The sequence below is a fragment of the Kogia breviceps genome, chromosome 2, assembly GCF_026419965.1.
Source record: "Kogia breviceps isolate mKogBre1 chromosome 2, mKogBre1 haplotype 1, whole genome shotgun sequence".
Lineage (NCBI taxonomy): Eukaryota > Metazoa > Chordata > Mammalia > Artiodactyla > Physeteridae > Kogia > Kogia breviceps.
In genome coordinates, this window is record NC_081311.1 from 4,930,201 (window position 1) to 4,954,888 (window position 24,688).

The 24,688-nt window shown below is 44.1% G+C and overlaps 1 protein-coding gene across 2 annotated transcripts in view; it reads right to left on the reverse strand.

The window, feature by feature from the left end:
- The window catches only part of DOCK1 (dedicator of cytokinesis 1), a 504,544-nt gene that overhangs the window by 60,778 nt on the left and 419,078 nt on the right, over nt 1–24,688 (reverse strand). For both annotated transcript variants that reach the window (XM_067024326.1, XM_059053852.2), the window contains exons 33-38: nt 23,595–23,743; nt 13,704–13,789; nt 13,361–13,517; nt 6,527–6,567; nt 4,959–5,049; nt 1,198–1,317 (exon numbers count right to left, since the gene is read on the reverse strand). In XM_067024326.1, the coding sequence (XP_066880427.1) occupies nt 1,198–1,317; nt 4,959–5,049; nt 6,527–6,567; nt 13,361–13,517; nt 13,704–13,789; nt 23,595–23,743 (644 nt within the window). The remainder of the gene's footprint in view (nt 1–1,197; nt 1,318–4,958; nt 5,050–6,526; nt 6,568–13,360; nt 13,518–13,703; nt 13,790–23,594; nt 23,744–24,688) is intronic.

Consider the following 24,688-nt stretch of genomic DNA (forward strand, 5'->3'; position numbering starts at 1 on the left):
CGGTTTATGTCGACACAACCACAAAAAGGGTCACAGCCATCATCCTTTCCCGATATGGGCGCTGCTGGGGGTAGAACTGGGTCCCCCCCCGAAAGATATGTTGAAGTCCTAACCCTTGGGATCTGTGAAACAGGGTCTTTGGGCGTAATCAAGTTAAGATGAGGTCACGCTGGATGGCGTGGGCCCTAAATCCAATAATCGGTGCTCCTAGAAGAGGAAGATTTGGACACAGTGACACACAGGGGAAAAGCCACACGCATACAGAGGCAGGGACTGGAGTGATTTATCTACAAGCCAAGGACTTCCAGCATCACCAGACACTAAGAGAGAGGCAGGAAGCAGATTCTCCCCTTGAATCATTCTCTCTCAGAGAGCACGGCCCTGCCGACACGCTGACTGGTTTTATGGCCTCCAGAGCTGTGAGAGAACAGATTCCTGCCCAGTGGGTAGGCCTATGTTACTGCAGCCCTAAGAAACGAATACAGGTACCATCACGGAATTCTCTGTTCACTTTTCTCAAGGTAAAAAAAAAAAAAGAAAAATAAAAGGTGGCTGGTAACTGAGATGAGTTAAGAATCCCGATGAAGGCACAGAATGAGCTTAGAAGTCACTTTGGTGGCAGATTTTAAAAACTTCTTAACTGAAGGAGCCCCCTTTTTTTTAATAGTTACTATTTATCTGAATCACATGAACTACAGTGGTGAGACCTATCACTGGCTGATTAAAGTGATGGCAGGTTTCCTTTTAGTAGAAGTCAACAGATTAAATAATTTTGTTTGAGCCAGTTAATGGAGAGGCCACCAACATGAGCGATATTGGTCTTGCCATGGGATTAATATTTTGGTGACAACAGAAAAACGCAAACTGTCAAAGGAAAGCTTTAGCTCTAACGTAGCCAGAAATTCCCCCAAATCAGTGTCCCAGCCTGGGTTCTCTCTGGCAAGGACTATGAAAATACTTGTGCTTTTCAGTCCTAACTTTCTGCACAGCATCTACAAAAGGGCGATTGATTTTTATTTTTGGTAGGATTTCTACTTAGAAGGGCCAGCAGGAGGGCCATGCATAAAACCTTCAGATATACAATCTGTAACAAATTTCCGGGACCACAAACACCATGTGTTAAAAAATGTGTTTACAACGCTGCAAGAAGGTGCACACAAAGAGGAAAATATCAGAAAAATTGCATTTTGTTTTTACCTTGCCTTTGTCGAAGTAGTGGATGATTTCCTGGTAGAGCCGCTCTTTCAGCTGTCCCTGTGTTGTCGCCTGGTACCCGTCCCGCTGGGTGAGGTGGGCCGCGCACACGTCCTCCGACCACTGAGGCAAAAGCAAAGCATGAGTGGTGCCAGGTGAGGGCACAGCCAGGGCTACCGTTTCCCCACCGTCAGGTCAGAATGCACAGTAAGCCCTGAATTCAGTGTAGGCACTCGGGCCGTGGTTCCGGGGGTCGTCGGAGCTGCTGCCATCAGACTGTCTGAAGTTGAGGGCAGAACCTCTGTGCAGAGGCCTCAAGACGAGTGAAAGAAAGAAGAAGGCAAAGCTGTGTCTAGATTCACACAGAAGAGAAACCCAGCTGGTTCTGGGCAGCACAGAACTGTCAGCTTGCCCATGATGCCTTGGAACCTTCCAGATGAATGAGGAACCGGGTGATCTATGGCTGCCTCAAGTGGGGCATCCCTGGGCGGTGGCCTCAGTCCTGTGCTGCTCAACATTTTAATCAACAGCAGAAAGCACATGGATTCCACTTACAGGTCGTAAAGAAAGCTCCTTACAGACAGGGAGGTGTCTTGGGATCTTCAGCTGTAGGCATGTGGCCTGTCGCAAAGGCAGGGCTTGGCCAGCGTTTGTGGACGTGACAGTGGACTTATGGGATGAAGGAAGGATGTATCAAAGTGAAGGCAAGCTCATTTGACACCTAAACTCCTAAACTTATGCTCAAGAAATCAATAGCACTAAATACAGGGTTCAATAAACTTCAATATTCGGTGGGGACCTACTATGTGCAAGGCACCAGGTCAAAGATGAGTCAGAAGATGCCTGCCCCCGAGAGAGTGCTATTACAAATCAGAGCACAGTGATATGTAATAACTCTGCAGAAAAGATTTCATGGGCAATTTAAGGGCGGGAGGCAGGACGAGGGGGTCTGCAGAGGCTCCTTGGAGGAAAGAATCAGGATGGGCTCACTCATCAGTTGGACTCAGGAGGTGGGTCTCAACCCTGTTTGAAGACAGGACAATGAGGATGCTATACCAAGAAAGCAGCGGCCTTGCAGGCTGCCTGGACCACAGCGGGGCGGGGGGGTCCCCACTGGACTCAGGGCTGGCCAGGCCACATCTGGAGCAATGGGACCAGCTGTGGTGCCACATTTTAGGGGGCACGAGAAATAGACAGGAACCATTGGGACAGAGAGCAAAGGCCCTAAGGGACAGGCCTGCAAAAGTGCAAGGCTCCCTAAGAGGCGGGCTCTCACAGCACACACCCCCTCCCACCTTCCCGAAGCCAGAAGGGCTCTGGAGCACTCCGCGCTGGACCTCAGGGCTCCAAAGAACAGGGTGAAATGGCCATGGGGCCAGATGGGCTCTCCAGCACCTGGAGTGTCAAGTAAGAATGAGAAACCTTTACGCTGCAGCAAATTCTTTCACCTTCAAATGAGAAGTGCGTAGCCCAACCAAAACTGGGAATTACCAACTCAATTAATTGTGGCATTTTCACCACATGGCCAGATTTCTACTTTTATGAAGGGTAAAAGTAAAATTTTACATGATTCTGAAATGTAACTACACTAAGATAAATAAGAATAAGAAAGTTTGGACGCCAAGTAACTTCCTTGGAGTTTAAAATCACCTAAAAATATATTGAACGGAGAAGCAAAACTCCTTTATACCTTCCACTTAAAGAATGAGATGAAATAACTTGATGGCTAGGCGAAAGGCTGATGTTTTTATTGCGCTTGTTTTTTTTGACAAAATAGCCTTAACCAAAAAAAGAAGACCCTATCTGAGGATTTTTACTCAATGAACAAGAATACATCAATCATGGTGAAGAATTTCCATAAAGATACAAGTAACATCCTTTAGTGTGTTGATAAACCAGCATGAATTCACATTTACTGCAATATCAAAACATATTTAGGACAAACTGCAAAATGTAATGATGTAAAAGATACGGAGAGCAATTATCTGGCGTCTAACTGGAAAATTCCAAACCCCAGTGGAAATGATAATGCAATTGGGCCGATTGATTTGGGTTGTGAAACATCCTCGTACCGTTTGTGACAAACCCGTCTGTGCTCCATAAGTGCAATGATTAAACAAATGATACTTCATACACATATACCTATTTTACATTCACGCGCCCGTAGAAAAATTTATGTACTATGAGAGAGAGTAAAGCGTGACCAAGCAGCTTGTCAAGCCCATTTTAATTTCCCTGGTGTAAAAGATATATCTTCGTAGTTTCAAAATCACCCTGTTACTAAAATTTGGGTTTCTAACAAATGAAAGCCATTAGAATTCAAAGTGGGAGGGCTGGTGTGAGATGCCCCAACTGATATCTCTATCTTCATAAATGACAGTCCTTAGGAGAGCTTTATATGGTGCAAAGCCAGAAGGGCACCATGGATGACTATGGGTGAGGCATTCAGGTTGAAACGAGTCTCACTGTGTTTTCTTTATAAAGGACTCTCGTTTTCAGGCAAAGGTAAATCTCCACATTCCAGTGTCCCTAAAGCGGCTTATGAGTATGCATATCACACAAGCTACTGGAGAGTTCAGGACGGGGCCACGGGCTGGAAGATTCTTGCTGGGGGTTCACTGCCTAACGCGGCGCCCTCCTTAGTCCTCTCATCACCCAGCAGACACTGCTTAATGCTCATTTTTCATGTAATCGCATCCGGTTTCCTTTCATTCAGTTCTTGGTACGCGGGGGCCTGGCTTGACTTTAGACACAGGATCCCTTGAATGAGCAAATCTTTATGTAGCGACACTCAACTCAGTTCTAACTCTCGTAGCTGTTCCTCTTTACCCAGTTGATAATTTTTCAATTTTTTATGAGGGTATAATGGAAAAGATGATCCAGTGACTTGCTAAAGTTCTGAAGTATAAAATTAGAAGTTGTAAAGAAAGTCCCTCATCTATCCACCCACCCACACATCCATCCATCCACCCACACACCCATCCACCTACACACCCATCCATCAACACAGCCATCCATCCACCCATACATCCATCTTGCCATCCATCAATACAAACAACCACCCAGTTATTTCCTGTGGGTCTACTCTGTATGACTAACTGGGCTGAAAATGGACATGGGGAGAGCATGAATATATTATGGCAAAACACACACGCACACGCACACACACACACATCTATGTCCAAAGCTACCTGAATAGCAAAAGGACACTGAGAGCTGAAAGCTGTCCTGCCAGACCTATGCTGAGGGGTAACATCCCCCAGGAGAATCAGGCGGGAAGTCCAACGTGAACTGACGGACCAAGAGGAGATCTCAATGGAGCTGCTTAGAACGCATGGAGAGAAAAGCCATGATCTGGTCCCTATACTCCGTGATAAAATAATGAGAGGTGGGCTCATCCTCTCTCTTAGCTATTGTGCCACAGAAGTTCCTTCTTAGTGAGGTCGCCCTCCGGCACTACTGGGTCCTGTTGGCAGGAATAAGGAATCACAGGATCTCTAACTCACTGCTGGCAGGACCAACGATGGGTGTTTAGGATGCCCGGTGGTAACTTGCTCTGACATCTTGTCCAGTTTGCATCCAGGAGAGCCAGAGCTATCATCAAAGCACTTCTTAACTACCTTTGTTTGTGTCACTGCATTGAGTCAACGTCCATAGAATCTTAAGTTCTAGGTTTACTGAAATCTGCCGTGGAAAAATCAAATGTTCAATGATCTTACAATTTATGGTGACAGGATCATGAAAGTATAGGGTAATTTTACTACCTTCAGAAGCTTCGCGTGGAGAAGCAAGGTGTAGGCTGCCTCAGTGAAGTTGTCACATTCCTTGTGCAGGTCACAGAGCTTGTACAGATACCTGGGATGATAAAACACAGGCGCATTCTTAAAGCATCACCAAATAACTTGTGTTGAGAATGGCAAGAGCTAAATTCTACCTTCAACAGTAAATCATCTCTATACTTTCTTTTCACCATCTTCACAATGCATGATGCCTTGGAAGCTTCTGGTACACAAAGCACTAAGAAAAACCAACCAGAGTAATAGACAATAGATATAGTTTTTAAATTTAAGTCCTCTCTTTTCAGGACAAAACTGAAGGTGGCACAAGGAGGTGGATTTATACGTCAAGGTTTCTCATTCTTTCTCATCTTTCCCAGAGTTTTCTTTCTTGCAATTGAAATGAGAGAACACAATGTCTGACTGTGATGTCTTACATTTCTATTGAGTCCAAATATATACACACACAAAATCCATAAAAATACAAATCCATAAGAATAAAGAGCTCCAATGATCACAGCGAACGTGAGCCAAAGAATTCCCGCCATAAAGAAATAAAAGTTGCTTTTCTAATATAAAGCAACCTACATTTTTTTTTTGTATACACTTCTCTTTTTTTTTTTAAACATCTTTATTGGAGTATAATTGTTTTACAATGGTGTGTTAGTTTCTGCTTCATGACGAACTGAATCAGCTATACATATACATATATCCTCATATCTCTTCCCTCTTGCATCTCCCTCCCTCCCACCACAGCCTACATTTTGGATAAAAGAAACTGACTGTTTTCCTCAAGGTTTATTATAGTCACATGGTATTGTTTTTAAAGGACAAAGTTAAAAAGTCTTAGAAATCAAAAGTTAGAAAATCATGTTTTTGTTTACTCTTTATACAAATAAATACACTAGAGACTTAACAAAAAAAGAAAGAAAATAATGCTTCATGTAACTAATCCATCATTAAACTCTAATGCCACGTGGATTATATAATTATTCTGGTCTCATAAGTGGTAATCTTGCTAAAATTTGACACTGGTCCCTAAGAGTGACCAAGAAGAAGAGGGTACCAATCATAGCCCACCATCCTAGAGAAAAAGGCAAGTGAAGGAGAAAAATCCAGAAGAAAATATGAAACTTGAGAATTTGGTACCCAGGTAAGAATAGACTGAAAATTTATACTATTGCCTTATTTCTGATGAAGTTAAGACTGGACTTCTCATTTGATCATATGGCTGACTGTGAAACAATAAAATTTGTGGCAGTGCCTTTTTTCTAAAGGGCCATAAGGGTTGGTCAAGAGGAACAAAAGCCCTGTGAAATAATAATCTTCTTCTGAGTTGGCTAAGGATGCCCCTACCCCGAATCTCCACATCGGCACAGACAAACTGCACCAGGCCTGACGATACTTCTGGGAGCTCCATCAAATTCAAACTCCAGCCTTCACGATTTCCTACAAGATCAACCCCTGCGGCTATGAAACAATTTTTAGCATGGACTTGACATACAGCAATTATCATAAACGGGTCGAGGGTGCAGACGAGCCAGATGCTCACATACCTTATATACATTTCTTCTCTTTCAATCTCTTTGTAGAAATTCTGAAAAATCAAACCACAACACTGTTTTAAGAAACCTGTTCTATAAAACGTGTCACAGATACATTAAAAATCCACAGTTCTTCAACGTGTGTCAAACACAGCCAAATGGACCCAGATCTTTGGATATGAACCATAAATTCACATAAAATGCAAAAACACCTTACACTGTTCTTCATTTTTTTTTTTTTTTTTGGCTTGAGGGGGGTGTGATTCTAACGAATACATTTCCTGTACTTTAAACAGAGTAGTGTGTATATGTTACTCCCAAACTCCTATTTTATCCCTGCTCCCCCCTTCCCCTTTGGTAACCATAAGTTTGTTTTCTAAATCTCTGAGTCTATTTCTGTTTTGTAAATAAGTTCACCTGTATCATTTTTTTTAGATTTCACATATAAACGATATCATATACCTTTCTCCATCTGACTTACTTCACTTAGTATGATAATAACTAGGTCCATCCATGTTGCTGCAAATGGCATTATTTCATTCTTTTGTATGGCTGAGTAATATTCCATTGTGTGTATATATATATATATATATATATATATATATATATATATATATATATATATATATCACATCTAAATAGATAACCAACAAGGACCTGTACAGCACAGGGAACTATACTCAATATCTTGTCATAACCTATCATGGAAAAGAATCTATATATTCAGATACATATAGACCTGAATCACTTTGCTGTTTACCTGAAACTAATACAACACTGTAAATCAACTCTATTTCAGTAAAACAAAAAGGACAAAAAAACATGCTTGGCAACAAATTTTTAAAAATTAAAAAATAAAATAAAAGCTGTGATGGCTTAAATCTACTTCTGTCATTTGAAAGTCACCTGTTTTCAGTTAAAACGAAGGATTACCCACAGATATGATATCTTCACCATTCTTAACCACTGTAATCTCATTAGAAGCAAAAAAAATATTTTGGAATAAGCATCGTCAACATGATGTAAAGCATGCTGGGTCTAGCCTCACTTACCAAGAGCCCCAGGAAGGCAACGTGGCATTGCAGACCTGATGTCCAACACAGCAGCCACGAGCCACATGTATTCAAATAGAAAGTCAATTTAATTAAAACTGAATGAAGTTAAAAATCCACTTCCTCAGTTGCACTTGCCACACACTTTTTTAAAAAATTTATTTATTTATTTTTATTATTATTATTTTTTTTGTGGTATGCGGGCCTCTCACTGTTGTGGCCTCTCCCGTTGCGGAGCACAGGCTCCGGACACGCAGGCCCAGCGGCCATGGCTCACGGGCCCAGCCGCTCCGCGGCACGTGGGATCTTCCCGGACCAGGGCACGAACCCGTGTCTCCTGCATCGGCAGGCGGATTCTCAACCACTGTGCCACCAGGGAAGCCCTTGCCACACACTTTTGAGTGCTCAACAGCCATATGGAGCCGGTGCTACTGTCTTGAATAGTGTAGATACGAGCATCTCCATTATCAAGAAATGTCCATCGGAAAGCGCTGTTCTAGACAGACCTTCCAAAACACAGCAAGAAAACTGGCTGCTGCTTAAAAAACACCTCGTGTACAGCATTGATAGAGGAAGGTTAGTTAGCAGATTATCAACAATTATTTACAACATATTGTAAACTATTTTCAGGATGGGCGTAAATATTTCTACTACAATTATATTTCTTAATGTGAAATCTCTATAAACACTCTAAAATCTTTATCGTTCACAAGGCACCAGAAAGGTGCAGAACAGTCACCTAACAAGGCCTCAGGTATGGAAACACCATTGCCACTTTCAACGTGAAATTTAGCACTGCACACGATGTTAGAACTCTAGAACAGGGTGGTGCCTGAGATAACTAGTGAATAGCGCCATCATAAAGGCATGCAATTACCCAAGAAGATGAAACAGCCTGTTTCATTTCATTAGCCAAAGAAAGATACTGCTTCCACAGCTGATCTCTCCGAAAAGAAATCATAAACAAATGCAGAGAGTAAGCGGGGGCGCGTTTAGAAAGACGCACCCAGATTTTCACATTTTGCAGCACCTGAGATTTGCGTGTCCTCTGGTTCGTGTGCTGTGTCTGGGTAATGAGGATATTTTCAGCTGACGGCTCGGAGCGATGTAACAAAGGGAACCTACATCAAAGGCAGAGGATGAGCCCTTCACTTCCAACTCACCAGTATTTACACGCTACGATTTCACACCACCCTCTTCTGCACTCCTATTTTTAATCCTTTCCTAAGCTTTTGATCATTCTCCTCTACAATTTCACAACGGGATATCATGCGACTTTCCTCCCTCTCTCCGAGATACGGAAGTGTCTTCTATTTCCTGCCTGCTCTGCATTCTGTTCCCTGCCTAGGACTTCAAAACCTCCCTAGAACTGAAGGACGTTCATCTCAAATACCAATTTCTTTATAAAACTTTTTCTTTCTTTATGTAGAAGTTCACACCGCTCGGTGCCCCACTTCTGGGCTCCGCGGGCAGCCTCCCATCCCCCCACGGTCCTCTCCGCACCAGGGCTGACATCTGTCCAAGCAACCCTGTTGGGACTAGGTCCCCAATTCCAGTCCAGCGCTATGCGTTGCTCTTTCAGAGCGCAAGCATTTTCACTGTATTTCAATTTTGTACTCCTTCGTAACTAAGACACATCCTAAGATTTTTAGAATTCTAGTTGGAACCACCTTAATTAGCCTGTAAAGGGGCCATGAAGGACCTAACTTATGTCTGTAAAACAATGATTCTGGGCTTCCCTGGTGGCGCAGTAGTTGAGAATCCGCCTGCCGATGCAGGGGACACGGGTTCGTGCCCTGGTCCGGGAAGATCCCACATACCGCGGAGCAGCTGGGCCCGTGAGCCATGGCCGCTGAGCCTGTGCATCTGGAGCCTGTGCATCCGGAGCCTGTGCTCCGCAACGGGAGAGGCCACAACAGTGAGAGGCCCGCGTACCACAAAAAACAAAAAACAAAAAAACAATGATTCTACCATTCTTGGGTATGAATATGATGATAATTGCATAGAAGAGCCAGGTGACACACAACAAATCATGAACCAGTAATTAAAGATTTCATGATTATGAGGCGACGATGAAATTCCACTTAATTACAAATATGCATTTTGCCTAGCGGGAACCGTGACCCAGTACACGTGAAGACTTGCTTGCAGAGGTACATCTAAAGGACTAGGCCGCTGGGTAGAATCACAGCCCCTGTCTCTCATTTTTTAATTTTAATTTGTTTTTGAAGTGATAGGAAGAGTAGGACATTAACAAGCCCACACAACTTAGAACGTTCCACTAACTCTATTAAAAAGAATAATAATAATAGCCCTGGTTTTAAAGGAAATTTTGCAATGAGCTTACATTTATTTATTGATGAATAAATCTTACGTTCTTTATTGTTTAACCTTAGGATTTCAAGGGGATTTCTGCTTAGTGATCAGTTGAGTACATTTTATATGTTTCTAGATGTATGTTTATACATCCATACTCATCTAGAGATGGACAGACATATTCACTTCTATGAAACTCTATTTGTTTCACAAGAAAAGTACCGGGAGAAAAGGTAAAAATGGACCTGGAGGTTAGAAATATATTTATATGATTAAATGTTCTTGGCAGTGACTATTAAGAGACAGAACATCTATCTGTAAAAATCCATTTTTGTTCTCTGTAATCCATAGGTCTCTATTTTTTATTTTATTTTATTTTATTTTTTTGCGGTACGCGGGCCTCTCACTGTTGCGGCCCCTCCCGTTGCGGAGCACAGGCTCCGGACGCGCAGGCTCAGCGGCCATGGCTCACGGGCCCAGCCGCTCCGCGGCACGTGGAATCCTCCCGGACCGGGGCACGAACCCGCGTCCCCTGCATCGGCAGGCGGACTCCCAACCGCTGCGCCACCAGGGAAGCCCGATCTCTATTTTTTTAAAGGAAAGAATTGTGATAGTCTGGGATCCATCTTACCCTCCCCAGGAAACAGTTAAGAATAGAGCACTGGACTCTTCATCGAATGACTCAGGATGTTTCCAGTTGAAGGAAGTGAATGATGTCCGATCATCTCAGGATGAGAGAGCAACACAACATAACGTCAGGAACTATGATCTCAGGTGTCCTCACAGCACCTTATTTTTTCTGACCCTGATTCTGAGTCTGATTCTGACAAAAGGCCCCGTTCAGAGCTTGTCACCATTTCTCCACTAGGTTTTGCACCCTGGTGAGCATGAAAGATCCTGCTTGAAACAAACAGTAATGTCAATCATCAAAGCTGGAAACCTAATCAATATAATAATAATTCTTCCTTCTGGACACAGATGGGCCTTTTGGATTGCCTTAAGGCTCAGAGGGAGCATAGAAAAGTATGTCCACGGTAGGGAACGTTCTGGAGAAGGTTTCTGCTTCTCTCCTGCAGAAAGACACTGATTTCTATTTTGTGTGACCCACACTGGCATCATCAAAGTAAATTCCTACGGACAGAGGCGAGAATGCAGGAAGACAACAGAGCAAGGGCCAGGCTCACTCCTGAGCAAACGATCAAGGCCCTTACCTGGGGCAGAGCTCGCTGCCACCCTAGCACCGTCAGGCTACAGGTGGACGGAGAGGCAAACAGAGCCAGTGGGCCAGATCTCAGGGATGGATGCTGTAGTAACTCCTCCAGTGGCCCCCGGCCCTCATGACGCACATGCAAACATATTTAGGTGTTTCAAGCTCACTGATTCTCTCCTCAGTCATGCATGTCCAGTCTCTTGATAAGTCCAAAGGCATTCTTCATTCTCCAAGTGTCTAGCAGTTTCTCTTTGATCCTTTCTTAGAATTCCCATCTTTCAGCTTACATTACCTGTTCTTCCATAATGACTACTGTTTCTATTAGTGCCGTCAGCATATTTATCATGGTCATTTTAAATGCCCTGTCTGATAATTCTAAAACCTCTAAAGCCATGTCCAAGGCCAGCTCTGATGTCCTGTCTCTTCAAACTGCGTCTTTTTTTCCCTTTAAGACACCTTGTTATTTCATGTTGAAAGTGGCCATGATGTACTGGGTAAAAGGAGTCCAGTACCGCCTCCAGTGTTAGTTTCTGCTCCGGGACGCTGGGATTCTCTGTATCACAATTTTGGGAGCAGGAGTTTCCCCTGTGGATTGAAGAGGAGTTGTTGATTTTCAGTTTGCCAGCTTTTATCTTGTGGTCAGGATAGGAGTAACGACTTCCAAGCTCCTTTTACATACTGGACCAGAAACCAGAAGTGCCTCGTGTTTAGATTTTTTCAAGGAAAAAAAAAAGAAAAGAAAAACCTGCACTGGAAATGTTTATCATTGGCCAAAACGGGTTGCCCGGCCCCTGAATGTAGGGCTGAGACTGCGCGAGGTTTCAGCGGCCGGCTCGTCGTGGCAAAGCTCAGATTCGGTGTTGACAATAAAGTAGATGGAAGGTGAAAAATATTCCTTTTTGTTTATCTTTTTACTCCAAACATCTCTGGTGATTTTCAAGAATGAATGATGTGTCCTGCTCCACCTGGCACAAAAGTCCACTCCCATAAGCTCAAAGCGCCTACAAGTCCGTACAAACGGCAGGAAGTCAGGCCAGGGCAACCACCTGCTATCCAACAACCAGGTGGTGATGAGGACACAACCCAGAGGGGTCAAGAGGAGAAACCAGGCACGGTGTTTCCTTGCATTCCTGCATGGGGACAGGCGGGGGAAACTGAGGAAAACACTACCAAGGGCCAGGAGTCTTCCTGTCTAGCTTCTAGGAAGCAGCAGAGGGGGAAGAGGCAGAGAGATGCAGAGAGCTCTGGAGCGAGATGTGGTGGCCGTGCGGCTCCTGAGAGCCACGAGGCCAACCAGCCGCGCCCTGCAGCTGAGCTGGTCGTCAAGCTTCCTAGAAGTTCATCGCCCTGAAGCATTCCTGATGTACCACAACCACGTCAAAAACCGATGTCCACAGAACCTGACCATGTGACAGCAGCTCTGCAAGACACCAGGGGATGGCGGTGGTCAAGTTCACCCAAGCCATCATGTGGCCACGCCCGAGTTTCTTACGGCTGCTGTAACAAATTACCGCAATCTTGGGGACTTAAAACAATAGCTCTGCATATTCTCTTTCAGTTTCGGAGGCCTGGGTCTGAAATCCAGGTGTCAGCAGGGCCACATGCCCTCTGAAGGGACTAGGGGGGCTTCCTTTCTGCCCCGTCCAGCTTCCGGCGGCTCCAGGTGTCCCTTGGCTTGTGGGCACGTCACTCTCATCTCTGCCCGTCTCTTCACGCGGTCTTCTGCTCTGGGTCTCTGTCTTCTCCTTTTCTGTCTCTTATACAAATACCTGTCATTGGATTTAGGGCCCACCTGGGTAATCCAGGACGCTCTCATCTCAAGATCTCTGACTTAATCACATCTGCTGGGAGCGTCTGTTTTCCAAACAAGGTCACGCTCACAGGTTCTGAGGATTAGGATGTGGACCTACCTTTCGGAGGCCACCATTCGACCCACTACAGGACGTGTTTACAGTCTCCTAGTAATGAAACACTTAGGATCTGCAATCAGGGAGGGCGCTCCCCTGCTTACAAAACAAGACGGCTCAGCATTCTGAACCAGGGGAAGAACAGTGCAAAAGCACCCAAAAGGAAGATGATTTTGCTGACGTGCTTAAAGCAGATATGCAAACAGTTCTTCCTTCCTCCTTCCCTCCCGCAGCCAAGGAAACAGGCAAAGCATGCTGTGTCCTGCTCTGCAAAGCTCTGGGGCCAGCTTTCACAAGGCTTTCAGCTTCTGGTTCAATCTCCGGCTTCCTGGGAAGACCGGATATTTAACTTTTCACTCACCAGCACGTTGACAGTGCAGCTCATGCGATTTTCTTTGTTCTCATCATGCATGATGGTTCTGTAATCCAAAAGTCTTTCCATCAGGTGCACGACGAGCTTTACAAAAGTTTCTCCCGTTTTGGCAAGGTACTTGTGCTTCCTGCAGTGCTCTAAGAGACTGGAAAATAATTACACACACCTTGTTAATCACACTCAGCAAAGGAAACTTGACTGAGGTGTAATTTTAAATATTTTCCATTATTAACACCGTTTAATTATTTCTGGGCTACAAAGTTCACTGTCGTCTAATTACAGTCTCCCTGTCTCTATTCTGACATAAATCCCACTGTTAATCCACACTTACATTTTATCAAATAACACTTTGTACTGCTCATCGCCTCTACCGCCTTCCACTTCATGATCCAGCTTGGTGATGATCTCATTTTCAAACTATAATTAAACAGAGAAAGCGTAAATAATCAGCATGGTGGATATTTCATTTCGTGACTTGAGCGTCAATAATACATAAATCGCCGGCAGATCACCGTCGGAGAGTTGCCCTACACCTTTGAAGCCTGATTTCATTTGAGTTGTCCTTCCCGAACTCCTGGGGGTTTCTGATGAGCCCCTGTCACGGTGGGACTCTTTCATTTCCTTCCCTGGTTAATGAAGCCTTGATGCGTATTCTGGTCACAGGAGCAAGAGCCAGAGAAAGACAGACAAGGAAACTACAGGGAAGAAAAATCAAGGAGCAACATGATAAAACATCCCAAACTTCATCTTTATGAGCAAGTAACTGTTAAAATAGCTCCTGGGTTCTTGGAAAAGCACAGATGCTGTGTCACTTGCCCGCAGAGTTCTCTGCAATCTGAAAACAGGCAAAGGGCCACTTCCCTGCCATTCCTTGATGGATCCTAGTGAAATATCTCACTCTGGGTGAGAAACAGAATAAAAAACAAGAGGGGCAATGCCTTTAAGACAGAGCAGCAGACACCTCAAAAAGGTCCATCCCAGGCCTTTCCTTGAATTCCCCAAAGCTTCTGATTAGATTTCCAGAATATCATGGTGGGAAAGGATCCTCACAACTGATGGTCTCTCTGTCTCATGCTTTCAGGAAAACTCTTAAATTCTGGAGAAGAGTGACTCTCTAAAATGTTTTCACAGAGGTCACGGACCCCACGGCCGATCAGGCTGGAAACAACTACCGCAATAATGATGGACACGCATCCCTATCCTCGCTGCCCAGTCCCCCGGCCCTGGCAGAATTCAGAGCCACCTCAGTACTGGGACTCTGGCCAGGTGAGTGCCCCTGTTGCAAGGGGGTCCTGCAGTTACTCATGGATGTGGGCCTGGTAGGAAGAAGGGGCTGCAAGAGCTTTAGTTCCCTAGAGATGGAGGCACCCACGCTGAACTGAAAGAAGATGGGCAAAGGAGGAATTGAAGGAAACAACAGCTGAATTCAGGGCTCACAAAGCAAGCAGACCATGGCATGTATGCAAGGGTCTCTGGGATCCCTTTTATAAAGACATTTTATTGATGTGTAGTTGAGTTACAATGTTGTGTTAATTTCTGCTGTACAGCAAAGTGACGCAGTCATACATATATATATATATATATATATATATATATATATATATATATATATATATTCTTTTTCATATTCTTTTCCATGATGGTTTATCACAGGATATTGAATATACTTCCCTGTACTATACAGTAGGACCTTTTCGTTTATCCATTCTCTATATAATAGTTTGCGTCTGCTAATCCCACACTCCCAATCCTTCCCTCCCCCACACCCATCTCAAGTCTGTTCTCTATGTCTGCGAGTCTGTTTCTGTTGCGGAGATAGGTTCATTTGTGTCCTATTTTGGATTCCACATATAACCGAGATTAGACGGTATTTGTCTTTCCCTTTCGGACTTATTTCACTTTGTATGCCCACCTCTAGTGGGATCTCTGTGAAACACATGCTCAGACGTTGCTTCCCCAGGCAACGATTACTCGGATCCCGTAAGAATTTAAGCTGCGTGAGAGAAAGAATTTTCTTCTCTCTTGTCACTGCTGTATTCCCAACCCCTAGGACAGCACCTGACATGGATGCTCTAATGGGATGAATGTGCTACGTGCACATAAATTATTGGGTAGAGTTGGTGTAAAACTGAAGCTGGGGAGGGCTGAACAGGACCCCAAAGGAGTGGGCCAGTAGGTCGCTAAGACACAAGCTGCTCTCCTGGCCACGCAAGCCAAGTGGTAAACACTTTCATCGAAGCGCTTGGAACAGGTCCATCAGGCACCGTCTACTGCACCGGCCACCCAGGGCACGGATGCTGCAGCGTCAGCTGGTTGTGGACCCTGGGAACCGGAAGGCAAGGGGGCTGGTGAGACCCAAGGAGGGAACCCAGAGCGTGATCTTGATTGGGGCACGCTGCCCGAAGCCACAATTTCACCACGCTACAGATGAAACAAAGGCTTAAAACAGGACTGCAGAGAAGTATTGATTCTTGCTTGACATCAAGGACTCAGCAACATCACAAAAACTAGGACTTCAGTGAATCCCGGCAATTCTCTGCTCCACTGCCTCCTCCCCCAAATAAACAGCCTCTTGGATTCCGTTGGGCTTATTAAGAAGTTCAGGGATTTTTAGGAACAGAGAAAAAAAGCATAGTTCTATTGAAGAAGAAAGCATGAGTTGCTTTCTTTTTGTTCACCTGAGGTGTCATGAAAAGGACTTTTACTATATAATAACCACCTTTGGATACTAACCCGCTATTACTCTGTTCCTCACAGAAAAAAATTCTGCAAAAGGCGGTTCTTCTTGGAAACGAGCACAGGAGAGACGGCTTTGCCACTAGACCAAAAGTTGGCAGCCCCCATCTTCCATGATGGGAATGCCAAATATTAAGTGGCGGGTGCTGATTCTTCAGAAGAAATAATCGAGAGACAAAATAAGACTAAATTTAATTCAAACACATGACTCAATTCCACACATGTTTAAGGAGCAAACAACAAAGAAGGCTTAGAGAATGAAGAAAAACATACCTCATCCTAACACGGGCAAGCGCGCATTGGCATTTCAGGTTGCTCATCTCCAGTTAGTCAGAAGGTATTTGAATTTGGAGTCTACTTTCTGGAAATGGCATGTTTTCTCCGCTTCCACATAAACCTCACTGTCACAAACAAGGGCAATAAAGGAAGCTCCAGCTCCTTAACTAGGCTGCTTATCGAATTTTGACTGATGAATTTAATGTTTTCTAAAAAGAGTGGATGAATGATAAGTAAATCAGAAGAACACAGCTGATTCTAATTTTACTAACCTCTAGTCTAAACTCTGTAATTTGCACAAACACCTGGCAACTCTACTCCGTTTATCAGCAAGGATTCAGTTCCACAGATCTGCAGCCAGCCTCGAATTCTAGGGCCTTCGTTAATTTTTACAGAATATACTAGAATCAGTTTGCTCCTGTGCTGTGAACGGTTATCAAAATCAGGATTAAATGATCCAAATAAACTGGAGAAAGTACGTCTGCTGAGAGAGGAGAGCTGGTTTTATAAAAATCATGCTTATTATCTTACTTGTAAATGCATGCTGTCTGGTAATCTGCGAAAGGATTCTCCATGGTTAGGATAAAATCAGCAAAGGGTTTACTGTGTTGCTCAAAAGATAGCAGAGGCTCACTCATGGGATCAGCAAAATCATTGTCTTTTCCTCTCTTTTCTGAAACACTAATATTGCTTCGAAAAGATCCACAGGGTGTCCAACTTAAAATACTGAGCAGAGCATCTCTAAGCATCTGATACCAGCAGCCCTCTGAGAATATGAAACATAAGAGGCCACGTAGACAGGGCTTTTCAGAAGGTTGCTGTTAGGTTGAACACAGTGGAGGATGTCTGGGTGGGTGGGTGGGAGCCATGCTCTCAGCGGTAATGTATTAACATCATCGTTAATTCAATTAACTTAGAAAGAACCACTGCTTTCACCACTCAGTGCCACTGTGAACCATGGGTCATTGGCTCCAGTTTAGGAGATCGTGGAGTGAAGGGTCTCAGCGTGGATAATCCAAAAGCCAGTTCTCCTCGGTTTGGAATGCACCATTGCTGTTGGGGCTTAGATTTACCATTCTTGCTATAATGCATTTGTAAGTGTATAAAAACCAGGCTTGCATTCTCCAGGCATCCAGGGACACATTTACAGAAGAGATCTGGGGTTACGTCAGAGCAAGGGAGGACCAGGATGGAAAGGTCTGCACGAATAACTCACCACATGGGTAAAGCGCTTAGAGGTTACCAAGAGCTGGGAGAAAGCTGAGCTCCAGCACCACGGTCAGCTTAGTGCCTTAGCGAAAGGGTTTCTTTCGAAACCCTTTATTAATAACCCTAAATCATAACCTAAATTACCCTAAATTATTCGCAAATAATCCTGGGTGCAGGCATGCTTCTTTTTATTGCGCTTTGCATTACTGCGTCTTCTAGAAATCGAAGGTTTGTGCATTGAGCAAGTCTACTGGTGCCATTTTTCAAACAGCATTTGCTCACTTTGTGTCTCTATGTCATATTTTGGTAATTCTTGCAATATTTCAAACCCTCCAGCAGCCTTTACGGCTCGCTGAAGACTAAGATGATGGTTAGCATTTTTCAGCAATAAAGTATTTTTTAACTTTTTAGCAATGAAGTATTTTTAAATAAAGTATTGCTTTTTTAGACATAATACTACCGCACACTTAAGAGACTACAGTATAGCATAAACAACTTTTATATGCACTGGTAAACCAAAAACTTCACGTGATTCGCTTTATTGAGATTTCCCTTTATCGCGGTGGTCTGGAACCAAACCTACAATATCTCCTGGGTCTGCCTGTATGGGTGCACTTTGCCCTACTTTCTGTTTTTTAAGAAAAGCTTCTCACAAGGTTCTCGAGGTAGGACCATGGTCTTAGACCACCCCGTAGTACTAGAGAGCTTGGGAAATTAGATTCTCTTTGGTTCTGCACCCCCCGTTGGAACTGTCCAATGCAACAGCACCGCAGAACCGTGCCCTTCTCTTTAGCCTCACTGGAGGGGCTGCGGGGGAGAAAGTCAATGAACTGTGTCTGTGTGGATCCCATGGCCAAGAAGAGGGCACTGGCCTGGCAGAGAGCAGCCTGGTTCTCTGCCACCTTTGGGGCACCTTCCGGGCTCACATGCTGATACCCGGAAAGTAACTGACTATGACCCAGCTGACCATGACCCAAATCTATGACTCAGCCTTTAAACCTTGTGCTCAGACACACTAATACGTTGCCGTATACTCTGCATTCCTCTTGCTTAACCACTCTGTACACTTAATTACACACTCAATTAATCTCTGGCACTCCATATCCCACGTTCTAAAATCCCCACATCCTCTACGTCTAACAAGTGGGCAGCTCCGTGACCTTGAAGCTTTTGTGAAATACTCGTGAGCCTAGAGGTCCCAAGCCCCAGACCTGCAGCAGCCTGGTGGAGGAACTGGCTGCTACACCTGGCAACACCTCGGACAGGTGTAGCTGTGCCCCACTGCGATGCAACCCCGACGGAGGACTGACTTGAGGGCTGTGTTCATTGACAGTGGACACTCCAGGGACAAGTCTGCACAGTAAGTCCTGTTGGTCAAAGGAGATTACGGGAGTCTAGGCATCTCTTTGATGCAGAGCTTTTCTAATAGGATTCAATGTCATCAGAACTCCAAGTCCAGGGTATTATTTTCCATGATCTCTTGGACCACTTTTGGGTCTGGGGTTCAGTGAAATAAAAGCCTAATTCTTGGGCCACATTTCCCCTCCAATCATCCAAAACGGCAGAATCAAGTATTATTTTTTAAATGGAAGCAAAAACAAACCAATCAACAAAATCCTAATGAACTGAAGAATAAACGAGATAAGATAGGGGGATATATGTGTATGTGTAGCTGATTCACTTTGTTATAAAGCAGAAAGTAACACACCATCGTGAAGCAATTATACTCCAATAAAGACGTTTAAAAAAAAAAAGAATAAACAAGATAAAATCACCAGCAAACTTATTCACATTCATATTACTGTTCAAAATATATTGGCTTTGCCACCAAGTGGCAGAAGCTGCCAGCATCCACTTGGGTTATTCAATTATTTGCTTAAGGTTACCCGCCTGGGTAGTAGGAAGAGATTATTCAAACAGGAACTCGGAAACACTGCAGACACAAACATTACTCACATTCTAATATTTTTACAACTAAATAGGAATCTCTGGAAGTTGTGGAGCATTTTGCTGACCCTCACGAAGATGACAGAAAATAGCTCCATGACTGAAAATATTACTTTGCTGTGGGGCCTTTTCCATCCCATTTTTAGGAAGGGTCTAAGAGCCCAAAGAGTCACTTGCTGCAATTCTCAGCTGTTAGTTCTCTATTTTCCAAGGACATAACAAATGCATTTGTTTAAAAAGGTGCTAGGAGAGAATTTAAAGGTATGCTCTTCTTCTGAGGCAAAATCCAGTGAGGCCAAGACTCAGAATGGCACTCATTTGGGGTCAGGGATCTCAGTGGGATGGGGGAAGCGTTCGTTCAGGCTCATCTTGTGGTTACATGGCTCAGCTGGTCCACTGGATGCTGTAAGAGGCCCTAAGACAAGGATGACCCCAAACCTCTCTGTGCTAGCTGGGCAGATCCTGAAATCTTCACACGTAAGGTCCCTCCTTTGGGAAAAAAACCACAAAGACACAAAACAACAAAACCCCCAAGATTTCCCAAGGTCCTCAGTTTCAGGCTAATCGGGCTACTCTGGGATCTCTGGGATTGGGGTGGGGTAGGGTGGGGACGGGGGGCAGTGGCTGGCGGGGACCACAGCGGCAGGGAAGGTCGGGCGCGTGCCAACGCGAGCGCGAAGAGAACGTGTCCACTGGGACGACCGCACTGGAGGGAAGCAGTGCGGGAGGAGCATCTGAACAGCCCCGTCCTGAACGATACATCGCATGCTCAAAACACTGAAGTTCTGTAAACATGAAACACCGTAATCCTCCGCTAACTCCGTTAGGTTTGCACATCTGCTGTGAAGGTAGAGCCAACTTAAGCCTTGTTCGCCTGACTAAGAAGCTTAGATAACTGAACTGGTGGCAGGTCGAACGGCAGCCAGTCAGCTGCATCCCAGGAGCTCCCTGGACGGAGGCGGGGAAGGCCGTGCCCTGCTGTTCTGTGCATGTGCGGCCACGCATATTCACCGACATCACCGACAAGGAAGAGAGGGCAAGCCTTGGGCTTCAGGAGAGCAGCAGCCCCTGGAGGATGAGAGTTGAACCGAGAACAGAAAGGAGTCGGAAAGGATACAGCAAGTCGAGAGACGAAGGCTGTGGTCCAGGAGAGCCCGGGATAGGGGGTGGACGGGGGGGTGGGGGGGAATGAGACAGAGGAAGAACCCACAAGTCACTGCCACCCACCCTGGAGGCCAAGAGGGCAAGCCAAGGCCGGGCCAGTGGGGCTGGACCCGTGAACCAAATGACAAAAGGAGCCAGGCAGACACGGGGATGCTGGGGAAGCGGCAGAGCTGGGAAGGGTGACGTCACACGGTATGCACGTGGCCTCCTGCGGGAGGCTGAGATGGGTCAACAGAAAAACCGAGATGTCCCAACGAGAAGGAAATTGATCGTTCTGCAATTCACCAGAACACATTAATATGGCAGAGAGATTTTTTTCACAAGTTTTCGTTTCTCTGCCTTGATTTTTACCTTCGAGGTGTCCTACCACGTGTCTGTGAGGGTACAAGCAGACGACGACACAACGAACAGATGGCCAAGGATGCTTCCCCAAAAAACTCGAGCAGCTGTTTACACTTAGCCCGAATGTGTTTTCTTTTTTGGGGGGACCTTTGTCTTCATGTTTGTATTTTTATTTACACAGGTCCAAGTGAGGCATGTTTTAGGCTAAGGAAGTTGTTGTGGTGGAATTAAATGGGTGTAATTACTTCATGGTGCGACTTACAAACCATTTGGTTTTCTGGAAAGACGTCTCATTATGTTGGGACAGATTCTGAAGCCACTGCTGGGCACAGAGTTTTGAGAATGGAGGCAAAAATGCTGCGGCTCTTGTCAACTTTGGGCCATTTACTGAGAAACCTGAGAACTCTGTGAACTGGAGAAAATGAAGCACATGCACATAAGGTGCTTATAAGACATTTTAAAACTATGGTGAAACAGGAGTGAGACAATGAATGTGAGGACATGAGAACAATTCAGAAACCAAACTCTTATCCCAACGATCCTTATTTTGACCCAAAGACTCCTTGAAAGAATGACAAATGACATAATGTTTTAAAGGTTTTTGATCTTATATTCCCAGGCTAGTAACATTTATCTATATAAATACATTTTCCTCCTTTACCTGATTCTTTAATTTAATAGCATCTTTCCATAAGGTCCTTCTCTGAGGCTTGATTCATACAAAATTCAAAACACCTGATGCATCTGCAGCCTAGGGAAGGGCATTTTAAGTTACAGTCCCTAGTTCCGGTGAGTTGGCGGTGAGACGGGGCCATGATTTCGTGCCGGTGGCAGTGGGGATGGGTCACATCTTACGGCAATAAGATCAACTGGCAGTAATGTCAAAAGTCACAAAAAATATTCTGAATCAGCAATTGCACTTTTGAGACTGTACGGCAGGAAAGCTTTCAAAAGAACTTCAAGCTACATGCGTGATTATGTTCACCGCATATTTATTCATAGCAGTGAATACACCCTAGATGTGCCACCAAAGGGGATCGGAAAGGACGAGGCCGCTCGTTCTATGAAATGTTATACCATCCTCGAAATCATGGCAACTGCGCTGCGGTCGAGGAAAATGTCCTTGATAGATTGACAAACCAGAAGAACAACGATGTTGACGACGTGACGCCACATGTGTACAAAGGCTGACGGTGAACCAGACAGACCAGACCAAGCCAGCTGCTCGTTCAAAATAGTCTACTTTTACAAATAAATAAATGTAAGGAAATCTTCCTCACCCTGAAGGAAGAAAGAAAAGAAGGAAGGAAGGAAGGAAGGGTGGGCTTTATGGGTTTGATTTTATATCTCACGACAGCTCTTTCGAATAGATTCGATTTCAAACCAATTTTACAGCTCTGAGCTGGAGACATAAAGATGGTCAGTGATTTGCTCAAGACCCAGGTGGTTCCTGACTGAGCAGGGCTTTAGGACCTACCCAGACTTCAGCGTCTGAATGCCATGCTTACTCACAGACGGGGCTTCTTTGGCCTTTGTATCTGACTTTTGTTCTGGGAAATAGTAAAATTGCTCTTCGCGGCTACTAGCCTCGTGCAGTAATGACAAAGACTGACCAATTAAAGCCTATAAACTATTCCAAGTTTCTGAAACTGGACATCACAAAAGTGAGGAAGGAAAACCTACTCTCTGAATATTAGATCTCACTAAAATCATGTTACCTTGATGGACGCAGTTTTGATTTCCATTCACTATAGGAATTTCTCTCTAAATTCTTCAAAAATTTGTGTAAAATGCTTAGTTCGTTAATTCCCCTGAATCACTATAATATTTTAACAGAGGTAGTTTTCAATTTAGAGGCCCCCCTATCTCTGGGTTTTTCTCTTGCCTCCTGCAAAGCATCATAAGCAAACCATTAGCACACAAAGGAGAAATCCACTGTATGTGCATGTGTGCGGGCTTGTGCAGACCCACCCGGGAATCCACAAACACCATACTTATCAAGGGAAGGAGATTTTGTTCCTTTTCACATATCAGTAATTCAGATTTTGTCCTTCATGTTGATACAGGATGTTTTTAGCACTTTATATCCACTTTCTTTATGGAATTTTCATCAGTTCCATTGCACAGGTAAAAAGACCAAGGCACACACTTAAAATAAAGGCAAAGACTTTACACTTCAAAATAACGACTCAGTAAGAAGCAGCCTGTCTGACAGAATACAGTAACATCTGATCAAAAGCTCTAGTGCACATACAAAGGAGGGCCAAAGAGAGAGTTTTACCCAGTTTGAATGTGTCCGTAAATCCACTTAAAAGTAAGTAAAAGTGAAAAATGGGGAACAACGTTCTCTAAAGATGAGGGTGATCCTCCCTAAGAATGACAGGCCTTCTTCCACAAGGGAAGTCTCGGACTTTTCTCTCTGAAGCTGTAGGGAACTATGTTTTTCATATTCAGCATGTGTAACTGCAGAACCCTCTATAAGTCTCAAGGCACTCAGGCTTGTCCCCCTTTTCTCTCCAACCCACTTACTGCACACCCACGTCCTTACCATCTGGAAGCTTCGGGTGGAATGGAATTCACACTGCATCATGTCAAAGAAGATGGGAATGGTGGCTTTGCGAAGCTCTGTCTCAGGAATCAGTGTCATTTCTAATATTGGGCCGACCATTTCTGGAATGAACTTTATCTTGTGTTGACCTTGAATAAAGAAGTGCATTATTCAGAAATGTTTTAAATAAAGGATTCTGAAATGAGCTTCAATGGACAGAAACAAAACTGCACAGATCACTGTGATTTTGAATGCTAGGACCTTGGGAATATGTATCCATTTCTCACCTACAGGCAACAATTTTGAGTGTGTCCAGCCTTTAGTATAAGAAGTGAACTGTATTCCAAATAGTGTAAGTGAAGCTGTTAAAAAAAAAAGGCCTGCAGTCATGATCTGTCTGTTACCGACGACAAACGCCATTTCACAGACAGACAATTACATCACACACATCGGGACGTGAGCAGCTAACGGGTACCCAGTTTTGGAAAGAGCAGGGCTGGGAGACGGGACCCTTGGCATCTTATTTTGTGAACAATGAACAAGAGTTGATAAAGTGAAGAGGTTAGGGCAGGGGGTCTCTTGGGCCCTTTCTGTCTGCAACATCATATGAAAAAGAGTTTACTATCTGGAACCTCTGTAAATAATGTCGAGGGGTCTCTATAACATCCTGAGTGACTCTGATCAGAGAAATCGAAACCAGACCTCAGAATGCGAAGCTGTGAAAATAGAAAGGATTCTGCCTTTTCTGACTTACTATTTGATTGGATAATGCTTATTAAAATAGCTCCTTTATTAATCTTATATCCTACCTGTCTTGTCCAGATATGATTTTTAAAGCATAAGATTATAATATTCATTATGATTCACAAGGACTATAATGCTTAAAAACAACTTGAGAAAACTTTTCAAAAGTTGTTTTTAAGCACATACTTCTGCCCCTATGATTAATAATGAATGTTATAAAATTAGCTAACACTTACTAAGTACGACTACATGACAAGCCTCATAGAAAGAGTCTCACTGAATTCTCAACATAATTTTGTGAGACGGCTACCATTCCTCTCCTCTTTTTAAAAAACAGACTGTATTTTATT